At 48.2% G+C, this 26,230-nt stretch overlaps 1 protein-coding gene across 1 annotated transcript in view; it reads left to right on the forward strand.

Moving 5' to 3' along the window:
* The first annotated feature begins 10,957 nt into the window (after window positions 1-10,957).
* The window catches only part of FCGBP (Fc fragment of IgG binding protein), a 44,761-nt gene continuing 29,488 nt past the window's right edge, over window positions 10,958-26,230 (forward strand). The window contains exons 1-6 of the mRNA XM_006871525.1: window positions 10,958-11,012; window positions 13,179-14,426; window positions 17,790-18,133; window positions 19,847-20,417; window positions 22,655-23,259; window positions 24,785-25,352. Of these exons, the coding sequence (XP_006871587.1) occupies window positions 10,958-11,012; window positions 13,179-14,426; window positions 17,790-18,133; window positions 19,847-20,417; window positions 22,655-23,259; window positions 24,785-25,352 (3,391 nt within the window). The remainder of the gene's footprint in view (window positions 11,013-13,178; window positions 14,427-17,789; window positions 18,134-19,846; window positions 20,418-22,654; window positions 23,260-24,784; window positions 25,353-26,230) is intronic.

The following is a 26,230-nucleotide window of genomic DNA, read 5'->3' on the forward strand; positions in this document are numbered from 1 at the left end:
GAGTAATCAACTGGTTTGTTGGTATGTCCTGAGCATCTGTTTCCTCACAGCAGTCTAGATTAGCCTCTGGACTAGTCCTTGGATGCAGGGTATGATACAACATCCAATAGCTGTCTAAATTCCAGCTACTACTATGACAGGCGAGGATTGAGATAGCTATATTGTTCCACTTTCTAAACCACCGTTTTAACCAGGCAGTAAAAAGATCACTAATTTCAATGTTTTCAGCCAATTCATTAGCTCGGGCCTTTGTGATAGTTCTGTCAGGAGCTGTGTTGTTAGGGATAAAGTTACAACACTTAGCTCCCAATATTACACATACATCTCCCTTTTCGGCTAGCATCACGTCTAGTGCCATTTTGTTTTCCCAAACCATCTGTTTAGTGGCATCTAACTGGTTAGCTACCCCTTGTAGAGGGTCTTTGGTGTCATTTATGAACCTCTGTTGTTTATGGTGGTGGTGGTGGTTATGTGCTGTGGAGTCGCTTCTGACTCATAGCGACCCTGCACAGGGTTTCTGAGGCTTTAAATCTTTATGGGAGCAGAAAGCCTTGTCTTTCTCCCGCGGAACAGCTGGTAGTTTTGAACTGCTGACCTTAAGGTTTGCAGCCCGATTTGTAACCACTATGCTGCCAGAGCTCTTTCTGTTGGTTATAGTGGATGTAGTAATCCAGTCTGCATTTTTACTTATGGTAGACCACCAGAGAAGTATTCTCTCAAACCCTGCAGTTATCTGATTCTTAACTTTAAACCTATCAACATCTCCCCTAGGGAATCCAATGGAGCCTATATAAATATGTGGATCAAAAGGTCCAGGGAGAGATCTCTGGGTTCAGGATTTCTTGCTGTGCTCAGGGTTCTTGCAGAATGCTAGGGTGAAGGGACTTGCTAGCTGGACCAATGCGCATGCTCCAGCACAACTAGATGGCAATAAATCTTGGAGATTCCCATTTTCCACAATACCACAAGACATCCATTGGAGTACTCTGATGGCTGAATAGTTGTCACTTCTAGGTTCACCAGTGACATTTTGAATGTGGGTGCAAGTTGTCAATTTTCCTAGGGGCACTGTGAACTCTGCTCCCTGCCTTGAAAGACAAGAAGAGTGGTTCATCATCCCTATGGCGAATGAGGGAATTGCTTTTGGCAAGCCCTTACAAATTTCATTTCCCCAAGCACCCTTGTCTTGGTCCAGAGCCAACATGTAGTACATTCCTGGCAGATCCGAATCCCAACCGAGGACAAAGGGAATCACCTGCGCCTGTGGTTTATCAGCTGCGCAAGTGTGACACTCACTTTTGTTGAGAGCTTGCACTAAATATTTAACTCATTCTACCCAAGAAGCTCCTGGTGTGGCGCTGTGGGTTAATGCGCCAGACTGCAAAGCTGTTTGAACTGCAAGGTTGGCAGTTCAAGCTCACCAGCTGTTCCTCGGAAACCCTGTACAGGGTCACTATGGGTCGGAACCAACTCGTCTGCACTTAACAACAGCAACAAAGACCCTTTTCTAGCCAGAAAATTTAGTAAACCAGTAGTAATTTCTTGCACCTGGCTCTTGTTGTTCACTGAGATTCATAAATCATCCGCATACTGTAATAACTGGGTCTCTACCTGCAGTGGAAACTCCTCTAAGACTTTTTCTAGGATCTGACTGAATAAAGTGAAAGCCATGGTGAAGCCCTGGGGTAACATTTTCCAACGATATTGATGTGTTTTTTTTTCCAGTCTGGGGGTTTTTACACTCGAAGGTGAAGTGATCACTCATCTCAGGATCAAGGAGGCACACCCAGAATGCATCCTTCAAGTCCACCCTAAACCATCTATATTCATGGGGGAGCTTAATGAGGAGGGTGTAAGGGTTAGGAACTACTGATGATGGGTACGGACAATTTGTTTTATATGAGACTCTGGGAGGCCATTTCTCACTAGAGCCTCTATTACTGGCTGCAGATCCTTTTCCCCCTCTATGGGGATAAGGTATTGTCTTCTACAGATGACCTCCCCTGGTTTTTTTTAGTTCCACCCACAAGGGTGGAATTCCCAGACCTCCCCTGTTGCCTTCCTTAAACCATACCCTTGGGTCGATCGTTCCTCCTCTTCAGTCAGAAATCTTATATTTACCTTCACCCACCCCTCCTACACCCCCAACCCTAACTCCAATCTTACAATTAGGTCCTGTCCCAAAATATTCAGCTCTGCTTCTGGGATATAGAGAAGCCTCTTTTCTGCTTGACTGAGCCCCCTTCTGAGTAACATTTTCTGAAATATAGACACCTGGAACCATTCTCCCCAACTCCCTGCACTGTTTGTCCATTGATTACTTGGTGCCTTTAGGCTAGTAGGTCAGGGAAGATGGGGTGGCCCCAGTAACAGTTAGGAAAGTCATTTCCTCCTCTTTGGGTCCCACCTTCAGATTTATCAAGGGTTCCTGGTGGGGCCCAGTCATAAGGGAACCCCTGCCCCACTTAGTCCTCATCAAAAGTCATGAGGGGTGAAAAAAAAGTGACTGGGGTCGGGGAATCACCTTTTCTTCCCTTTTTACCTCTAGGCATCCTCTTTTGAAATGGCCTCTTCCCACACCTATAGCATTCGCTGGTGGGCTTGGAAGCCTGGCCCAGGTCTCTCCTTTCTGTTCTCTGAAGAGACCCTAACACTGTAAACAGTGTCTCACTTCCCTCGAGGAGGGGGGGTCTTGTGCTAGCTTCTTGTTAGCTATTTTATTTACATTCGATCCCATGTTTCTGGCTTTCTGCCTCCATTTTTTTTTTTTTTAAGCGTTTTATTGTGAATTTTGTGATAGTCTATATGGGAGAACATCAGCTTTACATTCATTCCATCATCCATCATTTCACTGGCATAGTTACCATCCCGTCCATGCATCCTCACCCAACCAAGGGGTGTACCCTGTAAGCCTGCACCACCACCCCCGACCACCACCCACCCCAGTCCTCAGCCCCTTTCCATCTCCTGATCCCGAGTCCCCAACCATCTCTTGACGTCTTCCTCTCTGCCTCCATCTCAGGCCCCACCGCCTCTCTGGGTAGGATTCTGCTCTTAGCTCTTCTCCATCGATGGTCCCAGGGTCCTCCGCTCCTAGACTGAAAAGTTTATCACTCCCCTCTTTGCTACAAAAAGTTCATCTCTAGATTTCCAACCCTCACAATCAGTCCTGACAATAATCATTCACAATTGCATCACAAGAGACCCATCTGTATTTCGTTTCATCAGCCCTTCCTGGACAGGCTGGACACTATTCACTGGAGACTCTACCTTCCTCCACACCCTCTAGATCTAGGCTCCCTCTTGAAAGCTTGTAAGCCAGTCACTTCTTGCCCCTGTATCCCTCCTCCGATTTTGGGTAGCCAATGTCCAAGTTGCCCATCCCTGTCTACCCTTTGTGCAGAGGGGGTGGGAATAGTTCTTGCAGCGGTGATTTGTTTCCTCTTTTGAGCTACTGCATTCATAGGTGTAGGTCCTGTTTATCGAATTGTATCAGATGATGCTTTTTTCCCCTGTTCTTTCTTCTTCTGATTGAGCTCTGTTTATCTAGTCATTGAAGTCCGGTCAAATGGGTATCATCTGCAAGTGTGGATGTTCTAACGTCTGTCCGGCCTCTTTTTATCGGCTGGCCACCCCGCTCTCCATTCTAGTCCTCTGTGGCTGTGTCATTGGCTCTGAGCCCATGAGTCCCCAGTTGTTGCCTCGCTACTGGCCGACCAGGTCTCCACTCGGGTTCACAGTAGTTTGCTGAACGATGTAGGGCTTAGCTCGCCACTTCATTGATGTTCTTCGGTCACTTCCCCTTCTGGGTGATGTGCATGGTTGTCAGTCAAAGTGTATATTTCCCTTGCGTCTTAGTCTTGGAAGAGAATTTGCACTGAGAGGATCCGACCACTTGCCTTGATGTCTCCTGGGCAGGCCACCTGTATGTTCTTGTGGTAACAGTTAGACTGCCCTTATTGTTTTGTATTTTTCCTGTAGGTCTTTCTTTCAAGAGGTATCTTCTGGTTTTCTAGCTGCTCCCGGCTAGTCTGCTTGTCCTTTCAAGTGGAAAAAATTTTCCCATCTCTGAAGGTCTGGATGTGGTTCGGGCTTCCACCTATACTCCCATGTAATGCAGAGACTCCTCAGGAAACCTCCTTCCCTGGACACATTGTAGCCCCATTTTAGGTATTCTAATCAGTTATAGGCAGAAGACGGGCTTACAAGCTTTCCACGGTGATATTTCTGGTTATTCCTTTCTCTTCCCCTCCAGTGTCTGTTTTATAATGTATTGCAAGGAAAACCATGATTCAAAAGGCAGGCAAGCATGTCAACATTATTCGCCCCTCTTCCCCATTCCATCCATGTCTCAGTCTCTGTATTCCAGAGCCCTGTTGTTCCAAAGCTGTGCCTACATATTTTTTACCTCTGTCCCATTTAGCCCATTTATACCTGTCTATTTGTTCTCCCATCTGCTTTGTTCTTCGATTCCCCTCTCCCTACTTGTATATTACCCCCCTACCCAATACCCAAATTATCTTGTGTCTATTCCCTGCCCTGTGCTCCACCTTCCCCTCCCACCCCTATCCCTACCCCTACATCCTAGCAACCCACTAAGAATCCACTTTAGTGGATTAGTATGGGTTCTTTTTCTTAGTCTTTTACATTAGTGGTCCTATGCAGTAATTTTCCTTTTGTGACTGACTAGTTTCACTCAACATAATGTCCTTAAAGTTCATCCATGTTATGAAGTGGCATGTAGCTTCCTTGTTGTTCTTCAAGGTAGCATAGTACTCCATTGTGTGTATGTACCACAGCTTGTTTATCCATTCTTCAGTTGATGGACACTTTGGCTGACACCATCTTTTTGCTATTGTAAATAGTGCAGCTATGAACATTGGTGTGCATATAAGGGGGTGGCAAGCAAGGCAGAGAGTCCCACAATTTTGACTGAAGCTCCCCCTTTTCTTCTTTAAGGCGGAGCATCTTCTGAACTGATTCTGTTCCCCCGCACTAAACAACAAAGAGCATAGGTTAGCTTCTCCCTAGAAGGCTGAGTTCTATCGTTCACATGAAGGACTAGGGCCTGGCAGATCTAATCCTTATTGGAACCAAATTGAGGCCAGAGTACAGATGGTGAATGGATTGGTTCTTTTGGCCAAATAAAACAACAAGATTTAATCACCTTTTGTTTATCTTTTTCCTGGTTCGGGGACTGTCCCCCTAAGCTTTCAACATTCTTCACAGAGGACTGTCGGGGGGAACATCTGTGGGAGTCTGTCCTGCACTCTTTCTTCCTTCTTCTCTAGGCCTAGAATTTTCATTCCCCATTTTCTATTCGTCTTGGTGTCTAGTGTCTGAGTTTCCCTGTGCGTTCAACTCCCCCCACCCCCATTTTCTGGAGGTTTCTTGCACATCCTGAGATTCTCTTCATCCGATTCTGGCCGTTTCCCTCATGGGAGAATGGAACCGTGGATAGGGATTCAGCACTTGCTTCGCATCCAGGATGCATCTCAGTCACACACACTGGACCCCTGAAAATGCCAGACCACCAAGGTGATACTTACAGTCCAATTTCCCTGCTCTGGCCCGTGCACAGACTGCTTGGTGCCTGTGGTTAGTCTGTTCTCAGGCCTTGGCATCTCTCTTGCTAATTCTTTTTTAATAGTCTTGGATCTTTTCTGGCTCTCACTGGGAGGCGATCACCCTTGCAGAGCTGGCCACTGAAACTAGGCAGGATTTGTCTCCTTTTCCACCAGGGTTTGTGAAAAACATTGTCGATACCCTGGATACTGCCTTGGTCTCTCTTGGTCACTAGTGGGTCAGTATAAACCCCTCACTAGGACATACCCCAATGGGTCTTCAGAAGGAGAACTGCCGCAGACCACCTTATCTCATATGAGGTCGCCAATGAGTTGTCACAAGTGCTTACCGACAAACGCTCAAGAAATCCAATCTGTACTCATTTTAGAAAGCATGAGACTTTCTTATTCGATTTTGCAAAATCGGGCGCCAAATCCAGAAGACAAGGGCAGACATGTGGTGCAGCCGGTTTGCAAAGAATTTTGTCTCCTAGTCTGAGAAAGTCGTCTCCTGGTTCCTCATTGACTGAGTACAATGGGATTAACAATCTTTCCTGGACATAGCCCACTCTCCTTGATGGTTGCATTCTTATTTAAAGTTTCTAGCCTTCCAAACAAGTTCCATCCCCCCACTCCCGCCCCCACCATGAGCTTCCATGGTTACACTAGTTAGCAACTTCCTGGAATCCCTTCACTCCTGAAGATGGACCATCCTAAGAGTTAGTCCTCACATTACCTCCCTGTGTCTTCACCTGTCTTCATTATTCTTCTGCCAACCTCCCTCTTCTTGTATATTGCCCTCCCCATCACCCGAGTCCTGGTGTGGCGCTGTGGCTTAATGTACCAGACTGCAAAGCAGTTTGAACTGCAAGGTTGGTGGCTCAAGCTCACCAGTCACTCCTCAGAAACCCTGTATACCATCACCTTGGGTCAGAACCACTTAACAACAACATCACCTGAGAAAATGTGTGTCTACCTTTTAGCCAGTAAATTACTTTCCTTTCCCTCTCAACCCTAGCAACACCAAAGAATATTTATTTTTAGCATGGAAACTTTTTCTTGATGTTTTGGGTTTTTAAAAAAATGTTTTATTGTGAATTATGTGATAGTTTACATGGGAGAACATTAGTTTTACATTCATCCTATCGTATATCATTTAATTGCCATGGTTACAATCCCCTCCATGCATCATCAACCAACCAAAGGGTATACCCTACAAGCCTGCCCCCTGGTCGTCAGCACACAGCCCCTCTCCCTCTCTGGGTCTAAAGGCCCCAGCCACTCCATCTCTCCACGTCATCGTCTCTGCCTCCATCTCTGGCATCATTGCTTCTCTGGGTAGGGTCTCGCTCTCTGCTCTTCTCCCTTGATGGGGACCTCTGCTCCTAGACTGCAAAGTCAATCACTCCCCTCCTTTTGCTACAAAATGTCTACCTTTACGTTTCCAACCCTTCTTGAGTTTTTACAATAGTGGTCTCATACAATAGTTGTCCTTTTGTGATTGACAGATTTCACTCAGCATAATGTCCTCCAGGTTCATCCATGTTATGAGGTGTATTGCAGATTCGTCATTATTCTTCAACATAGCACTGTTGCATGTTAGTCCATTGTGTGTATGTATAACAACGTTTGTTTATCCATTCTTCCATCGATGAGCATTTAGGCTGTCTCCATGTTTTTGCTATTGTGTATAGTGTGCTGTGATGAACGTCTGTGTGCTTATATCTACACGGGTCACGACTCTTATTTCTTGTAGATCTATATCAAGTAGAGGGATTGCTGGATCATATGGTGTTTCTATTTCCAATGTTTTCAGAAGAGCCATACCATTTTCCACAGTGGTCACACCATTTTAGAGTTCCACCTGAAGCTACTGTTTCTTTTATTTTTTAAAGCTTTTTTTGGTGTGAATTAAGTGATCATTTACATGGGAGAAATGGCATTGGTTTTGCACTCATCCTATCATATTTCATTTCAATGCAGTGATTACAATCCCTTCCATGCACCATCATTCAACAGTATTTGCTTCAATTCCTTCTGGTTTTTTTTGTAGTTGTTGTATACAAAAACACTCAGGAACATATAATAATTTAACAGCCAAAAGGCACATTCTGCAAGCCTGCCTCCTGGCCCCCAGCACATAGCCTTTCTCTTTCCCTGAGTCTAGAGTCTTCAGCTGCTCTCTCTCTCCATGTCCTCATCTCTGAAGCTACTGTTTCTTGACAAAACCTCCATCTAGGTCTACATACTTCTGAAGGCAGTGTCTCCATCTCTCTGTGCCTTCACTGAAGACTTCTGCACTGTTCAATTTATACCAAATCAAAAATGGCAGTTTGGGCATCCTCACAGACTCACATTGTGTTCTTTTTAAAAAGCTATTTGAGTTTGGGGAACAAAAAGAAGTTTGAAGGGTAAGGTTTCGATGACATTCTCATAGAACAGCCCATGTTTACCTCAAAGAATGAACAGGTGCACTGTTGTGATGGGGAAATAATTCCTCTGCACAGCTTTTCTGGCCTTTTTCTCACTAATGCAGTTTTAAAATATCTTCATAATAAACCCCCTTGATTGTCCTATCTAGCTTAATATAATCTATCAATGTTTCCCATTGGGAGTCCCAAACAGCAGTTGTTGTTGTTGTCAGGTGCCATCGAGTCAGAACAGACTCATAGCGACCCCATGCACAGCAGAACGAAACAATGTCCGATCCTGGGCCAACCTCACTACCGCTGCCACACTTGAGTCCATCAATGATGCCACCTGGCTGATCCATCTCATGGGGGTCTTCCTCTTTTTCTCTGACCCTCCACCTTACCCAGCATGACATCTTCTCCAACGATTGTTTCCTCCGGACAATATGTCCAAAGTAGGAGAGACGAAGCTTAGCCATCCTGGCCTCCAAGGAGCACTCTGACTGTACCTCTTCCAAAACAGATCTATTGGTTCTTTTGGCAGTCCATGGCACTTTCAGTATTCTCCTCCAACACCACAACTCAAAGGCATCAATTCTTCTACGATCTTCCTTATTCACTGTCCAGCTTTCGCATCCATATGAGGTTATTGAAAACACAATGGCCTGGGTCAGGCGCACCTTAGTCCTCAAGCTTACATCAGCAGTAGCCATAGCTTTCTGAGGTGACCCTCTGCCTTGAATTTGATTGGCCCTGTAGCCTCTCTTGGAAACCATTGTTTTGATTGGATCTTACTTTTTCTTTTTTTGACAGCACCTTAACAAGACAAAGATGAGTGCATTTCTGAGAGAACTTGTCTGTAGTCATCCACTGATCTCAGAGACATGTTTAAATGTGTCTTGTTTGGAATAAACCTGCGTGTGTGAAATGGACCCCTAGTAATACTTTTGGACTACACTTAGTACACAGTATTGACTTGGGGTATTTCCCATCTATCTCTTCCATCTGAGGGGAGCCTGGCTGCAGAAAGCAATGAGGGATTTTTGTGTTGAGTGCTGAGAGTAGGAGGGGGCATCCTCTCTGGGGTCAACCAGGATAGACCCCAAGCTTAGAGGAAGTTAAGGCCAGAGTCACCCCTAAAGCTAACCTACAATTCTCTGACACCTTGGTTTGCCATCACTGTTTTTGTTTCAAGAATCCCTGTATCCCCTTCCCTCCAGACTTTATTTCCCTTGAGGACCTAGCAGCCTCCTCCCCCTCAGACCCCTGGGGATCCAGGCTTTCCCCCCACCCCTTGCCACCCAGCTTCCCTGGGACCACCCCAGAGCTTGTTTCTTGTTATCTCTGACTTTTATCCAGTCTCCTGTTTACTCACCTCATTTTCCTGGTTGACTTTGGGTTCTAGTTAACTTCAAACCTTTATCTTTCTCTCTGGGAACTGCCCTGGATGGAGGTGCTGCCAGAGTCCAGGAGAGAAAAGTCTTCAGCCACCCTGGTCACCCAGAGACCCAGGCCTTGGTGATAAGAGAGGAGGAGCCCTGGGGGCAGCAGCTGTAGAGGTGGGGTCTGGAGGAGATCAGGCTCTACAGCTGCTGGTTCCAGGGGAGACTCCCCAGCAAACAATGAACCTCAGAAGTTGGGAGGAGGGAAAAGGGCAAGGTCAGGCCAGCCCCTCAGAAGGAGCTGACTTCATCTCAAAAGCCTAACCTGCCTCTCAGCTATCTCGTCTTTGCTCCCCTGTACAACCTGGAATCCCACGGCCTACCTCTGGAGACACAGAGTCATCCCTAATCTGATCTGTCAGTATCTTCTGAGGACAGAAAGAAACAAAGAAACACACAAAGAAACAAAGCAAAAACTCTCCAGGAAGAAGCACCTGGATATTTGTGTGCAACCAAGAATCAGGGACCTCTAAGCGTTGGCCCAGGATCGGACATTGTTTCGTTCTGCTGTGCATGGGGTCGCTCTGAGTCGGTTCCGACTCAATGGCACCTGACAACAACAACAACAAGCTTCACACACAGCCCAGCCCCTAGTCCTATTCTGCTCCCTACCATATATACAAGGTTTACAGAGCACCCTCTGGTAAGAATTAAGCCCAGCTAGGCTAGCTCTGTTGTACCCATTTCACAGATGAGATCAGACCACCAGCCTGATTCAGGGCCTCAGATTTCTGCCCCATCCCTAGAAACTTGCCCCATAGTATTGCCTGGAAACAGGATGTAGGTGGGTGGCTGAGGACCAGGGGTCGGCTCCTGGGGACTGGGGAGCCGCCAAGACCCGGATGTGGGTCCTTTCTGTTATTCCTGGCAGAAGTCAGAGGAGGGAACCCAGCCAGTCTGTCAGCAAACAAGACTAAATGGCAACTCCTACCACCCCCCACCCTCCCAGGGACTCCGGACCCTAGCACCCTGCTCCCCAGCTGTCTCCCTCAGGGACACCACCCTCCCAGGACTGAAGTTGCCAGCAGCTCTCTGGATACAGCCACCAGCTGTTCTCACTCTCCTCCCAGGGTTCAGGCATCCAGGTGAGTTCCCCACCCTTGCCAGACCCTCGGGCTCCTCAAGTTCCTGAAATCAATAGCCTCTCCGGGAAGTTGGCACAATCCGCCTGGCAGGTGACCCAGGGTGTGGCCTGAGGGGTCAAGAAACCGACTATAAAGCCCGGCCCACAGGTTAGCCCTACAGCTCCAGGAACCTTGCAGGTGAGAGATGGAACCTACTCTTGACCCTGGTTCTAGGCTTCCCTTCCCTATCCCCAGACTCCTGATAGCCAGCTCCCCAACCTTGCCCCTGTATCCTGCCCTCCTGCCCCCACCTCAGATCCCTCCACAGCCAGATCCTCACACGTACACTTGAATCTATTACCTAACTTCCCTCCCCATGTCAGCCCACCCAGGGGGTCCTTGTCAGGAGGCTAAACCGCTCAGTCCTTTTGGGGACACTGTCTCCATGGGGCACCTCTCTCTTTCCCGCTACAGACATGGGTTTCCTGTGGAGCTGGTGGATGCTCTGGGCCGGAGCAACCCTCCTGTGGGGTAAGTCAGACCAAGATCCCATGTATGTCCTTGTCCCAATCCTGGGAACTGTGCCTCCTGTTGTGCCCTCTCCACAAACTTATCTCCATAGTATCACCCCAGGTGAGCTAAGATGGTTGAGAGACCTCTTTGATAATGCAGAGAAATGTGGTGGAATCCCCCGGCCCCCCCCCCCATTCTCTCTCTGCTCTTGAGAAAGAAAATCATAGACAATAAATTCCAGTGTGCAAGAACCATGCTCTTGGTTTTCTACAATTTACTAAACTTTTGACTCTGAGTCTTCATTCTACTGGGGATATAGGAAATTTCATTAAAGTCATTCTTAGAGGACTTTGTTCCCAATTCTCCTAGGGTTATGACCATGCCTAGAATCTCAGGTAACCACTGCCATCGAGTCAGCTTGGACTCATGGCGACCCTGTGGATGTCAGAGTAATCTGTGTTCCATAGGGTTTTTAATGGTTGAATTTTTGGAAGATGAGCACAAGACCTTTCTTTGAAGGTGCTTCTGGGTGGACTTGAACCTCCAGTCTTTCAGTTAGCAGTCCAGCACTTAACCATCTGCAACTCTCAGGGACTTAGGTAGAGTCGAAGTACAGGGGCTGGGGGAGAAGGAGATACCAGAACCTTCTAGACACTAACCAACATCCATCTGGATTGTTTTGAATGTTCCTTGTTCCTGATCCCCTGACCTTCTGAAACACTGGTATATCTTTTTTTTTTTTTTTTTTGATGGAGTCATAAGTATTATTTTTGCTAAAATGTAATCTATCAATCAGCTGCATGTACTTACTGACATGTCCAAGAAAACAAAATCACAATTTTAAAAGCGTCATATTGTTAGCCTTCTTTCTTTCTTTAAAGTTTTATTGTGAACTGAGTGATAGTTTTCATGGGAGAACATCGGTTTTGCACTCAGCTAATCATATTTGGTTTCATTGCAATGATTACAACCCCCTCCATTCACCATCAGTTAATAGTATTTGCCTGGTATATCTTTCAAGACTCCTCTTAGCCATTCTATAACTCCCACAATTCCTTAGATCTTTCCTCCCCCTTGCTCTCAGCCCTGGGGAATCTCTTCTTAGTAGGGGAGTGTTGAGAAGCCCAATCTCCCCTTAGTTTTGAGGCAGTATTATGTCTATACTCCTAAAATCCTCTTTTTCCTTTGCCCTCCTTCACACATACCCCTAAATCTGACAGACATTAAGACAGACATCACAAGCTGCAGCCAGTTTAAGGCCTGCCATTGGCCAAAAAAATTCTCATAAAAATTCAGAGTGTCAGCTTCTCTTGAACACTGGGAAGAATTGTCATTAAAAAAAAAAAAAAAAAAAAAAAAAATTAGCCCGTAATCCTTCATCAAGAAATAGTGTAGAGTTAGCAGTAACCTTGGGCAGTGTAAACAGGTAATGTGTGCACTGCTAACTGAAAGGTTTGAGTCCACCCAGTGGCACCTCAGAAGAAAGGCAATATAGTTTTGAAAGACTAGCCATTAAAGTTGTGATGTGGTACTGCAGGATAATGAACTGGACCACAAGGTGAGTTGCACGACAAGGTCGATCGCTAGGGGTTGGAACCTACTAAAGAGCACTTAACAACAACAAGCCACTGAAAACCCTGTGGAGTACGTGACACATTCATGATGTCGCCAAGAGTCTGAGCTAATTCAACAATCACTCTGGTGAAAGTAGTAGCAACCCACTTGAAGTGGGATACGAGTGTCCGCAACTCCAAGTCCCCACCAGAACTGATTCACCCATGAATATTATTTGCTTGGTCCCCTCTGCATGTGAAGAGCTCCCCTCTGTCTAAAGTGTTCAGCTTTTTGGACACCAAACCCCAGAAAAGTTCAGAGGTAACTTCTGAATGAAGAAAGAAAAGAGGGAAAAGCCCACATGAATATTTCAGTAAGAGCCCTGGCCACACTGTGATTTAGGTTACTAACGGCAAAGTCAGTGGTTCAAATCCACCAGCCGCTTTGCAGGAGAACGATGCCACTGTCTGCTCCCCTAAAGATTTAGTCTCAGAAACCCTCTGTAGGGTTGCTATGAGTTAGAATCGACTCGATGGCAGTGTGTTTGCGGGTTGCTGTTGCTTATTCAGGCAGGGGGTCAGCTCCCTGATGCAGGGTAAGTGGACCCTCAATTGCATTTTCTCACCCCAGGGTTGACCCAGGAGGCCTCAGTGGGCCCCAGAACCACTGGCGGGGAGGACTTCCTCACTGCTTTCCTGCAGAACTATCAGCTGGGATACAGCGTGGCCAACCTACGCCTGCTCATCTCCAGTCTGTCCGAGAACCCTGCCTCGGTCTCCATCCTCAACCGGGCAGACAACACCTCGAAGAAGATCACTGTGAAGCCCGGGCAGTCAGTCATGGTCAATATCAGCTCCAGGGCTGAGATCATTGGCACCAATATCTTCCAACGTGCAGTGGTGGTGCACTCAGACCGCACCATTTCTGTGCAGGCCCTCAATGTCAAGCCCAACACAGCAGAGGTGACTGTGCTGTGGCCAGTCAGTGCCCTGGGCACCAATTACTTTGTGCTCACACCGCCAGGTGCCTCAGCCAAGAATCTCAAGGAGTTTGCTGTGGTGGCGGGCGCTGCAAGTGCCTCGGTCAGTATCCACCTGAAGGGGGCAGTGACGTTCCAGAACAAGTTCTACCCAGCGGGCAGTGTCCTGAGCATGACTCTGGAACCCTTTGATGTGGCTCAGATACAGAGCCAGGCTGATCTCTCAGGGTCCAAAGTCACATCCACTAGTGCCGTGGCTGTCTTCTCTGGCCATAGCTGTGCCCAGAAACACACAAACTGCAACCATGTGGTAGAGCAACTGCTGCCCACATCCTCCTGGGGCACCCGCTATGTGGTGCCCTCTTTGGCTTCTCAGGTCCGCTATGATATGGTCTACGTTGTGGCCAGCCAGACCACAAAGCTGACCTACAACCATGGGGGCACCGCTGGTTCCCGTGGGCTTCAGTCTGGTGATGTGGTGGAATTTGAGATCCGGCCATCCCGGCCACTGTATCTGACTGCAGACGTGGGCATTCAGGTCCTGCTGTTTGGCACAGGTTCCACAAAGGGTAACATTACCTATGACCCCTACTTAGTCCTGGTCCCAGACGTGGCAGCCTACTGCCCTGCCTATGTGGTCAGGAGCGTGCCAGGCACTGAAAGTTTGGCCCTGGTGGTGGCGCCGACAAAGGCTGCTCAGGGGCTGACCATGGACGGACAGACACTAGGAAAAAAGGCCACCTGGGTAGCTGTGCCCGGCAGCGAGTTCTCATATGCTGAGGTGGACCTCGGTACCGCTGACAAGCTCCACATGGCTGAGGCCACCACTGACTTCGGGCTGTTCGTCTTCGGGCTGGCTGAGGCTATGGGCTTCGGGACATCAGCTGCCTGCGGCCGGAGTGAGTGCTGGGAAATAACTCCTGTCCCTGGCCACCTGGTGACCCCTCTGCAGCCTCTCTTTTTCCCTTTCCACTCCCCTCTGGGGTTTTCTGGCTGAGCGGGGGCTATCCACCTTCATCTCCCTCCTCCCTGTCCTCCTTCTTCAAGGAGGACATCTCCTAGCCTCCCCAACCCTCCCAGTGTGACCCAGGGCACCAGCCAGTCAGAAGAGACATCAGACAGAGCCCTGTAGTGGGCTCCCAGAAGTCCCGGCAGAGTCCAGCATCACCCTTCAGATTTTGGTTTGTGGGGAGACTGGAAAACGGTCCTAGGGGTCAGCCAGAGTGCCCAAAAGGGGGATGTCTGCGGAACTCAGGTCAGCAGCTTCTTTCCTGTCACTTTGAGAATATTTTGTTATTATAGCAACTGATATACTTATAATGGAGCCCTGGTATGGTGCTGTAGGATCAGCATAGGACTGCTAACCACAAGGTTGGTTCGAACCTACCAGTCACTCCTTGGGAGCCCTATACAGAGTTGCAATGGGCCAGAATTGACTCAACAGCACATAACAACAGTTATAACAAATGATAACTATTGCTTCCCTTTATCCCCACATTCAATAGGACCGTCCATGCCAAATTGAGGTGATCTAAAAGTACAATGGGTAGCGTAGTGGTTATGAATCGGGCTGTGAACCATAAGGTCAGCGGTTCGAAACTACCAGCTGCTCCGCGGGAGAAAGATAAGGCTTTCTACTCCCGTAAAGATTTACACCCTCGGAAACCCTGTTACAAGGTCGCTATGGGTCGGAACCGACTCGATGGCACTTAACAACAACAACAAAAGTACAATAATTATCATGACTACTATGGTAGTCCTGGTGTGGCACTGTGGGTTAATGTGCTAGACTGCAAAGTCATTTTGAACTTCAAGGTTGTTGGTTCAAGCTCACCAGCCACTCCTCAGAAACCCCATACAGGGTCACTATGGGTCAGAACTGACTCAATGGCACTTAATAATAACAACACCATGGTGTGGGTGGCGTTTCTCTCAATATACCAGGGATTGGGCATACACATGTCTTAATATAGTTAATCTACAAGATCCTGAGCTACTGTACATGGTCTCAGGCCTGTTGGAGAACTCCCACCAGGTAGTGCAGTGGGCATTTTGAGGGCACAAATACTAGGGCCAGAGTGCTGAGGTTCAAATCCAAGCTCTGCTTGTGTGATCTTAGGCAAGTGACTTCATTTTTCTGGGACTCAGTTTCCACATCTGGAAAATGGGCATAGTAATTGTACCCACCTCATAAGGGTTGGTATATGGAAAGTGATTGGTGATGGAGCTTGTGATGTTTATATACCATGGAGTCGGTTCTGACTCATAGCAACCCTGTACAGGGTTTCCATGGCTGTAAATCTTTACAGAAGCAGAAAGCCTTATCTTTCTCCCATGGATCGGCTGGTAGTTTCGAACTGCTGACCATGAGATTAGCAGCCCGACTCATAACCACTATGCTACCAGAGCTCCTTATAGAAAGTGATTAGGGCTATATAAAGGTGAGCGAAGGAGTCGTGGTGGCACAGTGGGTTAAACATTGGTCTGCTAACAGAAAGATTGGAGTTCAAAACCACTGGGGGCTCTGCAGGAGAGAGATGAAGCTGTTTGCTCCCACCAAGATTTACAGACTCAGAAACGCTATGGAACAACAGTTCCTCTCTGTCCAGTAAGATTACCGTAAGACAGAATCTACTCAAAAGCATTGCAGTAAGTGTGAGCTATTGGGTTAGGCGAGGGTTTTGAAGACTGGAAAGTAGATGGAGGAAGGGTGGCTTTCTTCCTATGTGAACCTTCCCCTCAAAGTAGAAACCAAGACATTGGGGTTCCCAGTACAGGCAAAACTATTACCCCTCAAGGGTCTTGAAAGCCTCAACTTTAAGGGGTCACTTTGGGCTTGATAGTGAGGGCAAACCATGTCAAATGGAGATTGTTGTTAATTGCTGTCGAGTTGGTTCCTTCTCTTAGCAACCCTGTACAGGGTTTACGAGGAGTGGCTGGTGAGTTTGAACCACAGCTCAAACTGACCTCACAGTCCAGTGCTTATCCTACAGTGAAACATCAGGGCTCCAATTATAATGATTAACACTCAGTTAACATCTGAGTTCAGTTCCAAACTCTGCTTATATTGTTGTTGTTGTTGTTAAGTGCTATTGAGTCCATTCCAACCCATAGCGACCCTGTACAGGGTTTCCGAGGGTGTAAATCTTTACGGGAGTAGAAAGCCTCATCTTTCTCCCATGGAGCAGCTGGTAGTTTTGAACCACTGACCTTAAGGTTCGCAGCCCTATTCGTAACCACTACGCTACCAGAGCTCCTTGCTATATTAACACATTTAAATCAGACAACATCCCTGCCTCCCCCCCAAAAATATTTTTATGAAGAAGGTTTTATTATCTACCCATATTACAAATGAGGAAGTGGAGCCACAGAGGATTTAAATCGCTTGTCCAAGGTCACAAGGCTAATTGGGGGAGACAGGGTTCAAACCTAGGCAGCCCTACTTCACCATGGTTCCCACTCATCTTCCACTTTCTGCCCTTAAAAAGAAAATCCATATTCCCAGGTGGGGAGAAAAGAAACAGAGAGAGAACCAACACAGATGAACATTTCTCTGATGATTCTTAAGGCACCCTGGTGGCACAGTGGGTTATGCATTGAGCTGCTAACCACAAGGTGGGTGTCTGAAAACTACCAACCATTTGGTGGGAGAAAGACAAGGCTGTCTGCTCCCGTAGAGATTTAGTCTCAGAACCTGAAGGAGTAGTTCTGTCCTACAGGCTCTCTGAGTACAAATCATCGTGATGACATTAAGTTAGGGGAGTCCTGGTGTGGCATGGTGGGTTCATGCACTGGACTTCAAAGTCAGTTTGAACAGCAAGGGTCACACTCACCAGCCACTCCTCAAAAATCCTATGCAGGGTTGCTATGGGTCGGTACCGACTTAACAACATACAGCTAATATAAATAACAGCCCAGATGGTCCCTAGCTGTCCTTCCTCACTGCCTTCTTGCTTCTCTGGGCTAAGCTGAGCTGAACTGCAGAAAAGAAAATGTGTAATCAGGTGATCAGGAAACCAGGTTGAATCAGACCCGAGGCAGCTCTTACCCAGTGAGATTCCAAACTTCAATTTCCCTACTTTTAAAATGAGCAATTCTGAGAGAGCTGCCCAAACTCCCCAGGGAGAGAGCACCAGAATTACCACACACACCCTGAACACACATACACGCCACACACACTGACACATATACACTGACTCCCCACCACACACACACACAAACACACACACACTCTAACTCTTTCCCCCTCTCCTCCCTCCTAGCCCTGCTGCCAGTGGAGTCGTGTGAAGACTTGACGTGCAAAGCTGGGCAGCGCTGCCAGGTGGTGGACGGGAAGGCCAAGTGCGTGACTGAGTCCCTGGCCACCTGCAGTGCCCAGGGTGACCCCCACTACACCACCTTCGATGGCCGCCGCTATGACCTCATGGGTACATGCACGTACACGTTGGCAGAGCTGTGCAGCACGGACGACAGTCTGCCGGCCTTCAGCGTGGAGGCCAAGAACGAACATCGCGGCAGCCGCAAGGTCTCCTATGTGGGCTTCGTCACCGTGCGCGCCTATAGCCACTCCGTGTCACTGGCCCGCGGGGAGGTTGGCTTCGCCCGGGTGAGTGTCCGCAGCCCAGGAGCTGTCCCAAAGCCAGACTCTCTGGTGCAGAAGCCACATAGGGAAGTAGGTCATGGGAGGAGGCAGGCCCCTTCATCCAACAATTCCCCTTTCAGAAGTCCTATGCGCCGAGATTCTATACAAGGGACTTCCAAAAGTCTGTGGGAAAGTGGAATGAAAAGAATGGGATTTTCCCTTGAACTTTTTTATATGTATGTATATTTTGTTGTTGTTGTGATGTGCCGTGGAGTCGGTTCCGACCCATAGCGACCCTGTACAGGGTTTCCGAGGCTATAAATCTTTACGGGAGCAGAAAGCCTCATCTTTCTCCTGCAGAACAGCTGGTAATTTCGAACTGCTGACCTTGTGATGTTAGGGATTGCCATTTAAAATAGGATGTTGTTGTTGTTGTTGTTGTTAAGTGCCGTCGAGTCGGTTCCGACCCATAGCGACCCTGTACAGGGTTTCCGAGGGTGTAAATCCTTACGGGAGTAGAAAGCCTCATCTTTCTCCCGCGGAGCAGCTGGTAGTTTCAAACCGCTGACCTTAAGGTTCGCAGCCCGATTCGTAACCACTACATAAAATAGGATAGTCCAAGAAATACGAGCCAGATCACGAGTAGATATATGCGTATATATATATATATATGGAGCTCTGGTAGCGTAGTGGTTACGAATCGGGCTGCGAACCTTAAGGTCAGCAGTTCGAAACTACCAGCCGCTCCGCGGGAGAAAGATGAGGCTTTCTACTCCCGTAAAGATTTACACCCTCGGAAACCCTGTACAGGGTCGCTATGGGTCGGAACCGACTCGATGGCACTTAACAACAACAACATATATATATATATACACCAATGTTCATCACAGTGCTAGTCGATGAGAAAATACATTCTAATTGGCCAACTTTGTTTTTCAACTTTCGAAATGTGATTGGTTCACAAATTAAATTGTTTTTACTATACTTCAGACCTGTTATCAAGATTGAGTAAGCGTTTTTTTAGACTTTTTGTTGTGAATTGGGTAAAGGATTTAATAGTTTTTTGAAGAAAACTTACCACCATTGATTACTTTGTTTCATTAGGAAAATATTATTCCAAGTCCTAAAAACTAGTTTAGAAATGAACTTTTGGAACACAGTCTATACTTGGACTGCTCATCTAGAACACCCATAAGTAAATTGGTAAAATAGGTTTCTTCTATGTTGTTTTCCAAACCTGTTCCATCATGTGTATCCTCTGGGTGGGTATCTTGTGAGAAAGATTCCTAGGTCTCTAAGTCACTAGATTTGAGGTGGAGCATGAAACTTTCAGTAAGAGCTCCAAGGGATTGTTAAGATCAGGCAAGTTTGTAAAAGTATCAGAAAACGTCAGCTTTGTTTGTGTGTGTTAAAAATATATATATAACAGAAAGTTTGTCATTAAAAAAAATTAAAGTGTAAATAAAATACAATAGAATGGGCATGGAAGGCCTTAGAGCAAAGGTTTTGTATGAAGTGAGGGAGTGAGCCCGTGGACATCTTAGGGCCAGAGCATTTCAGACTAGGAGAACCCTAAGAGTAAAGATCCAGCGATGTAACAGGCTTGGTCGGTGGCAGTGACAGAGGAATCCAAATGCATGTGGAGGACAGGTTGCGAATGGGAAGAGATGAGGGGCTGAAGGTTAGGCCACCCAGGGGACTAACCACCCAAACTCATACACATCCCCCCCTTTGTAGATCGACAACCAGCGTTCCCGCCTGCCAGTTTCCTTGAGTGAGGGCCGCCTGCGTGTGTACCAGAGCGGGACACGTGCCATGGTGGAGCTGGACTTTGGGCTGGTGGTCATCTACGATTGGGACTGCAAGCTGACTCTGAGTCTGCCCGTTAACTTCCAAGACCAGGTGTGTGGTCTGTGTGGCAACTATAATGGTGACCCCGCTGACGACTTCCTCACACCTGACTTGGAGCAGGCAGCTGACGCTGTTGAGTTTGGCCAGAGCTGGAAGCTGGATGATGGTGACTATCTGTGTGAAGATGGTTGTCAGGACAACTGTCCTTCCTGTACTCCAGGCCAGGCTCAGCACTACGAAGGGGATCGTCTCTGTGGCATGCTGACCCAGATCAATGGCCCCTTTGCCGCCTGCCATGCTATCCTGGACCCCCGGTCCTTCCTGGAGGACTGTGTATATGACATGTGCGTGGTTGGCGGGGACCGGCCCAGCCTGTGCCGTGGCCTCAGCGCCTATGCCCAGGCCTGTCTCAATTTGGGCATCTCTGTCGGGGACTGGAGGTCACCAGCCAATTGCCGTAAGTGATCCCCTACTAGAGGCTGGGAACACATGGTGGAGGGAAGGAACCCAAGCACTTAATGTGGTTCAGTCTGGTGCTGGACAATGCCAGAACCTGCCTGATTCTGTCTACACTGAGCCTGTCCATCTAGATCAGGGGTGGGGAACTTCTTTTTTCTATCAAGGGCCATTTGGATATATATAACATCACTTAATATACCTTTATGTTGCTATGAAAAAAGCTCCTAGATTTACTGAATTTTGAGTCCTGCTTGCCATTGCTTTGGCAAGGCCAGACCAAATGATTTCACAGCCTTATACAAAGCCCTTGGGTCGGATGTTCCCCACCCCTGCTCTATATAGTGACAGCCCAGAGGGGCAGGAGCTGAGATCGGAGAAGCCCAGAGAAGGTTCATGGCTCAGCCTGGGTGGTCAAGGAGAGTTTCCTAAGAGAAAGGAATGAGACCCATAGGAGGGTTGTAACTAGCCAGAAAGAAAATTGAAGAGGAAGAGGATTTGAGGCCAAGAGAAGAGTACTGCAAAGATTTGGCATGAGAGATAGAGTGGAATGTTCCCAAGCAGAAATCTGAGCATCTTCCTTTGCTTATAACACTTCCACGGCTCACCATTGTTCTCTGGATAAAGTCTAAGCTCCTTAGCCAAGTTTCTATCCACTTAGCCATTTATTCATTCATTCACTTCACTCAACATGCATTGCCTGATCCAGGCCCTGTGATGATGATATGGAGTATATAGTAAGGAACAAGATACACCTGTCCCTGCCCTTGTGGGGTTCCCAAAGAAATGTTCAGGAAGCAGAAAAGAGAAGGGAAGTGGAAGGAAGAGATGTCCAGGTCCAGGCCCAGGGGATCTCTGAAGGGGAATGAGTGTAGGCATGACACAGAGGCCAGTTTGAGTTTGTACTGGTCCCTCTTCAGTAAGCTTCCTCCCACCCCGCCCAGTTCTCCAATGCATGACACAAAAGAAGAACCAGGGAATTAATTCATTCACTCATTCATTTCTACAGTACATACTGTACATATACACAATGCACCAGTGCCCTAAGGAGCTCTGGTGATGTAGTCGGTTAAACATTGGGCTGCTAACCATGAGAATGGTGGTTCAAACCCACCAACTGCCTCTCAGGAGAAAGATGAGGCTGTCTGCTCCTGTAAAGATTTAGAGCTTTTGGAACTCCGCAGGACACGTGTACTTTGTTCCATCAATAGCAGTGGCAGAGGGCAGACTGTGTCCTTGGTGATGGGGATTCATCCAAGATCAAGACAGACAAGTTCACTTATATCTTGGGGGTGGGGTGGGGTTGAAGAGATAGAACAGGTAATTCATTAAGTATCTTTAAAGAGCAAAAAGAATCAAGTCAAGGTCACTTGACTGGAGACTCAGTTGGAGGGGGGATGAGGAAAGCTTCCTGAGTAGGTGACATTGGAGCCAAGACCAGAATAATGTGACGGAGTCAGCTCAGTAGGGAGAATGATGCTTGTTTGATCTTCGCCACGACGCAGTGAGGTTGGCTTTACTAGAATCCTACTTTAGTGATGGGGAAGCTGAGACACCCGGAACTTGAACTTAGGTCGTCTGGGCTCCAGCGGCCTGGCTCTTAACCACATATCAGTATTGTACTGACTGTCTAAGGAAAGGGCAGTACTGACAAACAAAACAGCCAGTGCAAAGGCCCTGAGGTAGGAGGAGCCTGAGGAACAGGGGGGGGTGGTCTATGTGCCTGGAGCAGAGTAAGCAAGGGGGACAATGAAAGGAGATGAGGGCAGAGAGGTGGCTAGGCAGACCCTGGGGGGCCTTTAGGGAAGCGTTGGAGACTTTGGGTTTTCCCCTGAGTGAGGAAAGAGGTGGACGCAGGACAGTGTAGAGATGGGATCTGATGCAGGTGGCCACTCAGGAGTCCCTCTAGTTTCTTGTGGGTAGCAGACTGTGGAGGAGTTGGATCAGGGGGACCACTAGTGAGGGGCCACTGTGGTAAACCGGCCCAGGGTGAGGATCATGCTGAGAGGAGAAGGGGACAGATTCTGTATAGATTTTGAATATGGAACTCATGGAATTGACTAGCAGATGAGATTGGTGGTCCACTGAGTGAGGAGGGAAGGCGAGGCACCGACCTCTTTGAGACCTGAGAGCTGGGAAGCTCTGCGGGAGAAGAGGCGTTTAGGGAGAGAATCACTGGCGCCCAGGCCAAGGAGGCGCCCCTTAAGGCCGGGTCTCTTTCTCTCTTGCCTTCCCCAGCCCTGTCCTGCCCGGCCAACAGCCGCTACGAGCTTTGCGGCCCCGCTTGCCCGGCTACCTGCAACTCTGCAGCGGCGCCCGCCAACTGCTCTGGACGCCCGTGCGTGGAGGGCTGCGTCTGCCTCCCCGGCTTCGTGGCCAGCGGCGGCGCCTGCGTGCCCGTCTCGGCCTGCGGCTGTATCTTCGAAGGCCGCCCTCTAGCGCCCGGCCAGGAGGTGTGGGCGGACGAGGAGTGTCAGCGGCGCTGCGTGTGCGACGGCGCCACCCAACAGGTGCGCTGCCGCGACACTCATGGCTGCCCTGAGGGCGAGCGCTGCGACATCCAGGGAGGCCTTCTGGGTTGCTACCCCGACAGCTTTGGGAGCTGCCAGGCGTCCGGAGACCCGCACTATGTCAGTTTCGACGGGCGACGCTTCGACTTCATGGGCACCTGCACGTACCTGCTGGCCGGCTCGTGCGGTCAGAACTCGGAGCTGCCCACTTTCCGGGTGCTGGTGGAAAATGAACATCGGGGCAGCCAGACTGTGAGCTACACACGGGCCGTGCGCCTGGAGGCCCGCGGCGTGGTAGTGGAAGTGCGCCGGGAGCACCCTGGCCAAGTGCTGGTGAGTGGCGTGGCATTCGGGCTGGGTAGTGGACCAGGGGACACCCCTCTCCAAAGAGCAGAGGCTCTGGACTCTGGGTGGGACTGAGGGTGAACCGGTTTGTTGTTAAGTGCTGTCAGATCGATTCCAACTCATGATGACTCTGTATAGGGTTTCCAACATGTGTTGGAACCACCAACTTTGTGGTTCACAATCCAGTGTTTATCCCACAGCACTACACAGGAGTCCATGGGGAACCAGTAACCAGTGGTTAAGTCCAGGGTCCCCAACTAGGCAGCACTGTCTCTTCTTCGCTGTGTGACTTGGCCTCTTTGGACATCAAAGCTGCCCTCTGTAAAACCAGGATAGTCACAGGGTGATTGGGGGGGTGGCACTGGTAAGTTTATTTGTGTAGGGTATTAAAAAGAGAATTTGGCACCCAGTGTTTAGTAAACATTGTTCCTATTTTGTTATAAAGTCTGACACTGCACACTTGAGCACTTTTCTGGAGAAAAGTGAGGTGACAGAAAAGGTAAGAAGTAAAGGAAATCCTACCTCTAGAGAAACTGGCAGTTGTTGTTGTTGTTAAGTGCCATCGAGTCGGTTCCGACCCATAGCGACCCTGTACAGGGTTTCCGAGGGTGTAAATCCTTACGGGAGTAGAAAGCCTCATCTTTCTCCCGCAGAGCGGCTGGTAGTTTCAAACCGCTGACCTTAAGGTTCGCAGCCGGATTCGTTACCACTACGCTACCAGAGCTCCTTTGAGCCCATTATAGTAATAACAGTGTTGTTAAGTAGCATGGTCCATGATTCAAACCTACTTATGGGGCTTTCTATTCCGGAAAAGAGTTACAGTCTTGGAATCCCTAAGGAGCAATTCTACTGTGTTTTGTAGGGTCTCTATGAGTCAGAATCAACTTGATGGCAGTAAATTTAGTTTTTTGGTTTTTGTTTTTTAAATCCAGGAATAGGGCAAAGCAAGCTCAAAAGCCCTGGGGTAGGAATGCACTTTCAGGGGAACAGCACGGAGGCCAGGGTGACCGGAGTTGAGTGAGCAATATGGTGGGTGATGTAGACACCGGCAGACGGGGGTCAGGTCCAGCAGGACCTTCTAGGTAAGGGCTTCGGTTTAAGCCAAGTCCTGAAGGATGAAGAAGAAGCAGCCAATGAGAGGTGAGAGCTGGTGTTCTAGGCTGCCTTAAGCTTGGTGAGTTCGAGGAATATCAATGAAGCCAGAGTGAGGCAGAGGAGGAGCAGGAGGAGACTATAGGAGGAGACTAGACCAAGGAGGTAATGGGCAGTCAAATCAGGTAGGTTTTGAAGGCCTTGGGTAAGGAATTTGGATTTAAGCTGATCACAAAAGGATGAAGAGTGTTGGATGTGTGCCAGGCCAAGGGAACAGCAAGTGCAAGGGCCCATAGGAACGATGAAGCGTAATGTGCTCAGGAGAAGAGCTAGCAGGCCAGAGTGGCTGGAGCTGAGGGAGAGAGAGGTGGACCACAGAGCTAGGAGCACCCTGACGCCTGTCTCCCTATTTCTACCCTAGGTGGATGGTGTCCTTCAGTATCTGCCCTTCCATGCGGCAGATGGGCAAATCCAGGTGTTCCGCCAAGGCAATGATGCTGTTGTGCGCACAGATTTTGGCCTGACCGTCACCTACAACTGGAACGCCCATGTGACTGTCCAGGTGCCCAGCAGCTATGCTGGGGCCCTGTGTGGGCTCTGTGGAAACTTCAATGAAGACCCAAGTGATGACCTGGCTCTGCGGGGTGGGGGCCAGGCTTCCAGTGCGCTGGCCTTCGGAAACAGCTGGCAGGAGGAGACAAGGCCAGGCTGTGGAGCAACTGAGCCGGGTGACTGTCCCGATCTGGAGTCCCTGATGGCCCACCAACTGCAGAGCAAGAAGGAGTGTGGGATCCTTGCCGACCCTGAGGGTCCCTTCCGGGAGTGCCATGACATACTGGACCCCCAGGGCGCTGTGCGGGACTGTGTGTACGACCTCTGTCTGCTGCCAGGCCAGTCTGGACCACTGTGTGACGCATTGGCTGCATACGCTGCTGCATGCCAGGCCGCTGGGGCCACCGTGTACCCCTGGAGGACAGAGGAGCTCTGCCGTGAGTACCGGAGTGGGGGTGGGGGGCAGGAATCAGCCTTATGTGTATTCATCAACATTAATATCATTATTCATTTAATGACTACAAACAGTCCTATGAGGTAGGGACTTTGGTTATACCCATTTAACAGATGAGGATACTGATACTTAGATAGGTTAACTTTTATGCCCAGGATCACAACTAGGAAGTCATGCAGGAACGTTTCATGTAATGACTGACTACATCTGGTGACTTTGGGTCTGGTTGCCACATGGCGGCTGTCATTCAAAAGTGAGCAGATGGTACTGCCTTAAAGGGGTCTGGTCCCCTCTCCTGTTGTTCTCATGACCTTTGTTGTTGTTGTTAAGTGCTGTCGAATCTCCCCACATGGCCTACTTCACTCAGTTGTATCTGCTTGGCCCCTTGGGCAGTCAGTTTGAAACCTCACTATGGACGTCAACACAGAAGTGCTCTTCAAACATTTGTTGCTTGTCTATAAAAGCTCGAAAAGCCATGCATCCTCAGATCTAATTTTTAAAAAAACTTTAGTTCATGATTGAAATACCAAAAACAGATTCAGAAATGCACTCACAACCTAAATCAAGAGCTTGATGAATTTTCAGCAAAAGATCTTTAGCAGTTCCCCATTTTTAAGTTGACATCTTTAGTTTTTCATCTTAAGTGTCACCAGTTGCAAACGATATAATCTCCAAAAAATGATAACGTTTGACTTGTTAAAATCTTTTTATTATGGAATTTTTGAACATGCTCAAAAAGACAGAGATTCACCTCCTATCCAACATCTAGTTTCCACAATGATCAATGAACTAGTAACCATTTAAAGTAAACTTTTTATTTGACTTAAGCAACTCTCTTAATCATTTCCAATAGCTACACAC

The sequence above is a fragment of the Chrysochloris asiatica genome, unplaced genomic scaffold (assembly GCF_000296735.1).
Source record: "Chrysochloris asiatica unplaced genomic scaffold, ChrAsi1.0 scaffold00168, whole genome shotgun sequence".
Lineage (NCBI taxonomy): Eukaryota > Metazoa > Chordata > Mammalia > Afrosoricida > Chrysochloridae > Chrysochloris > Chrysochloris asiatica.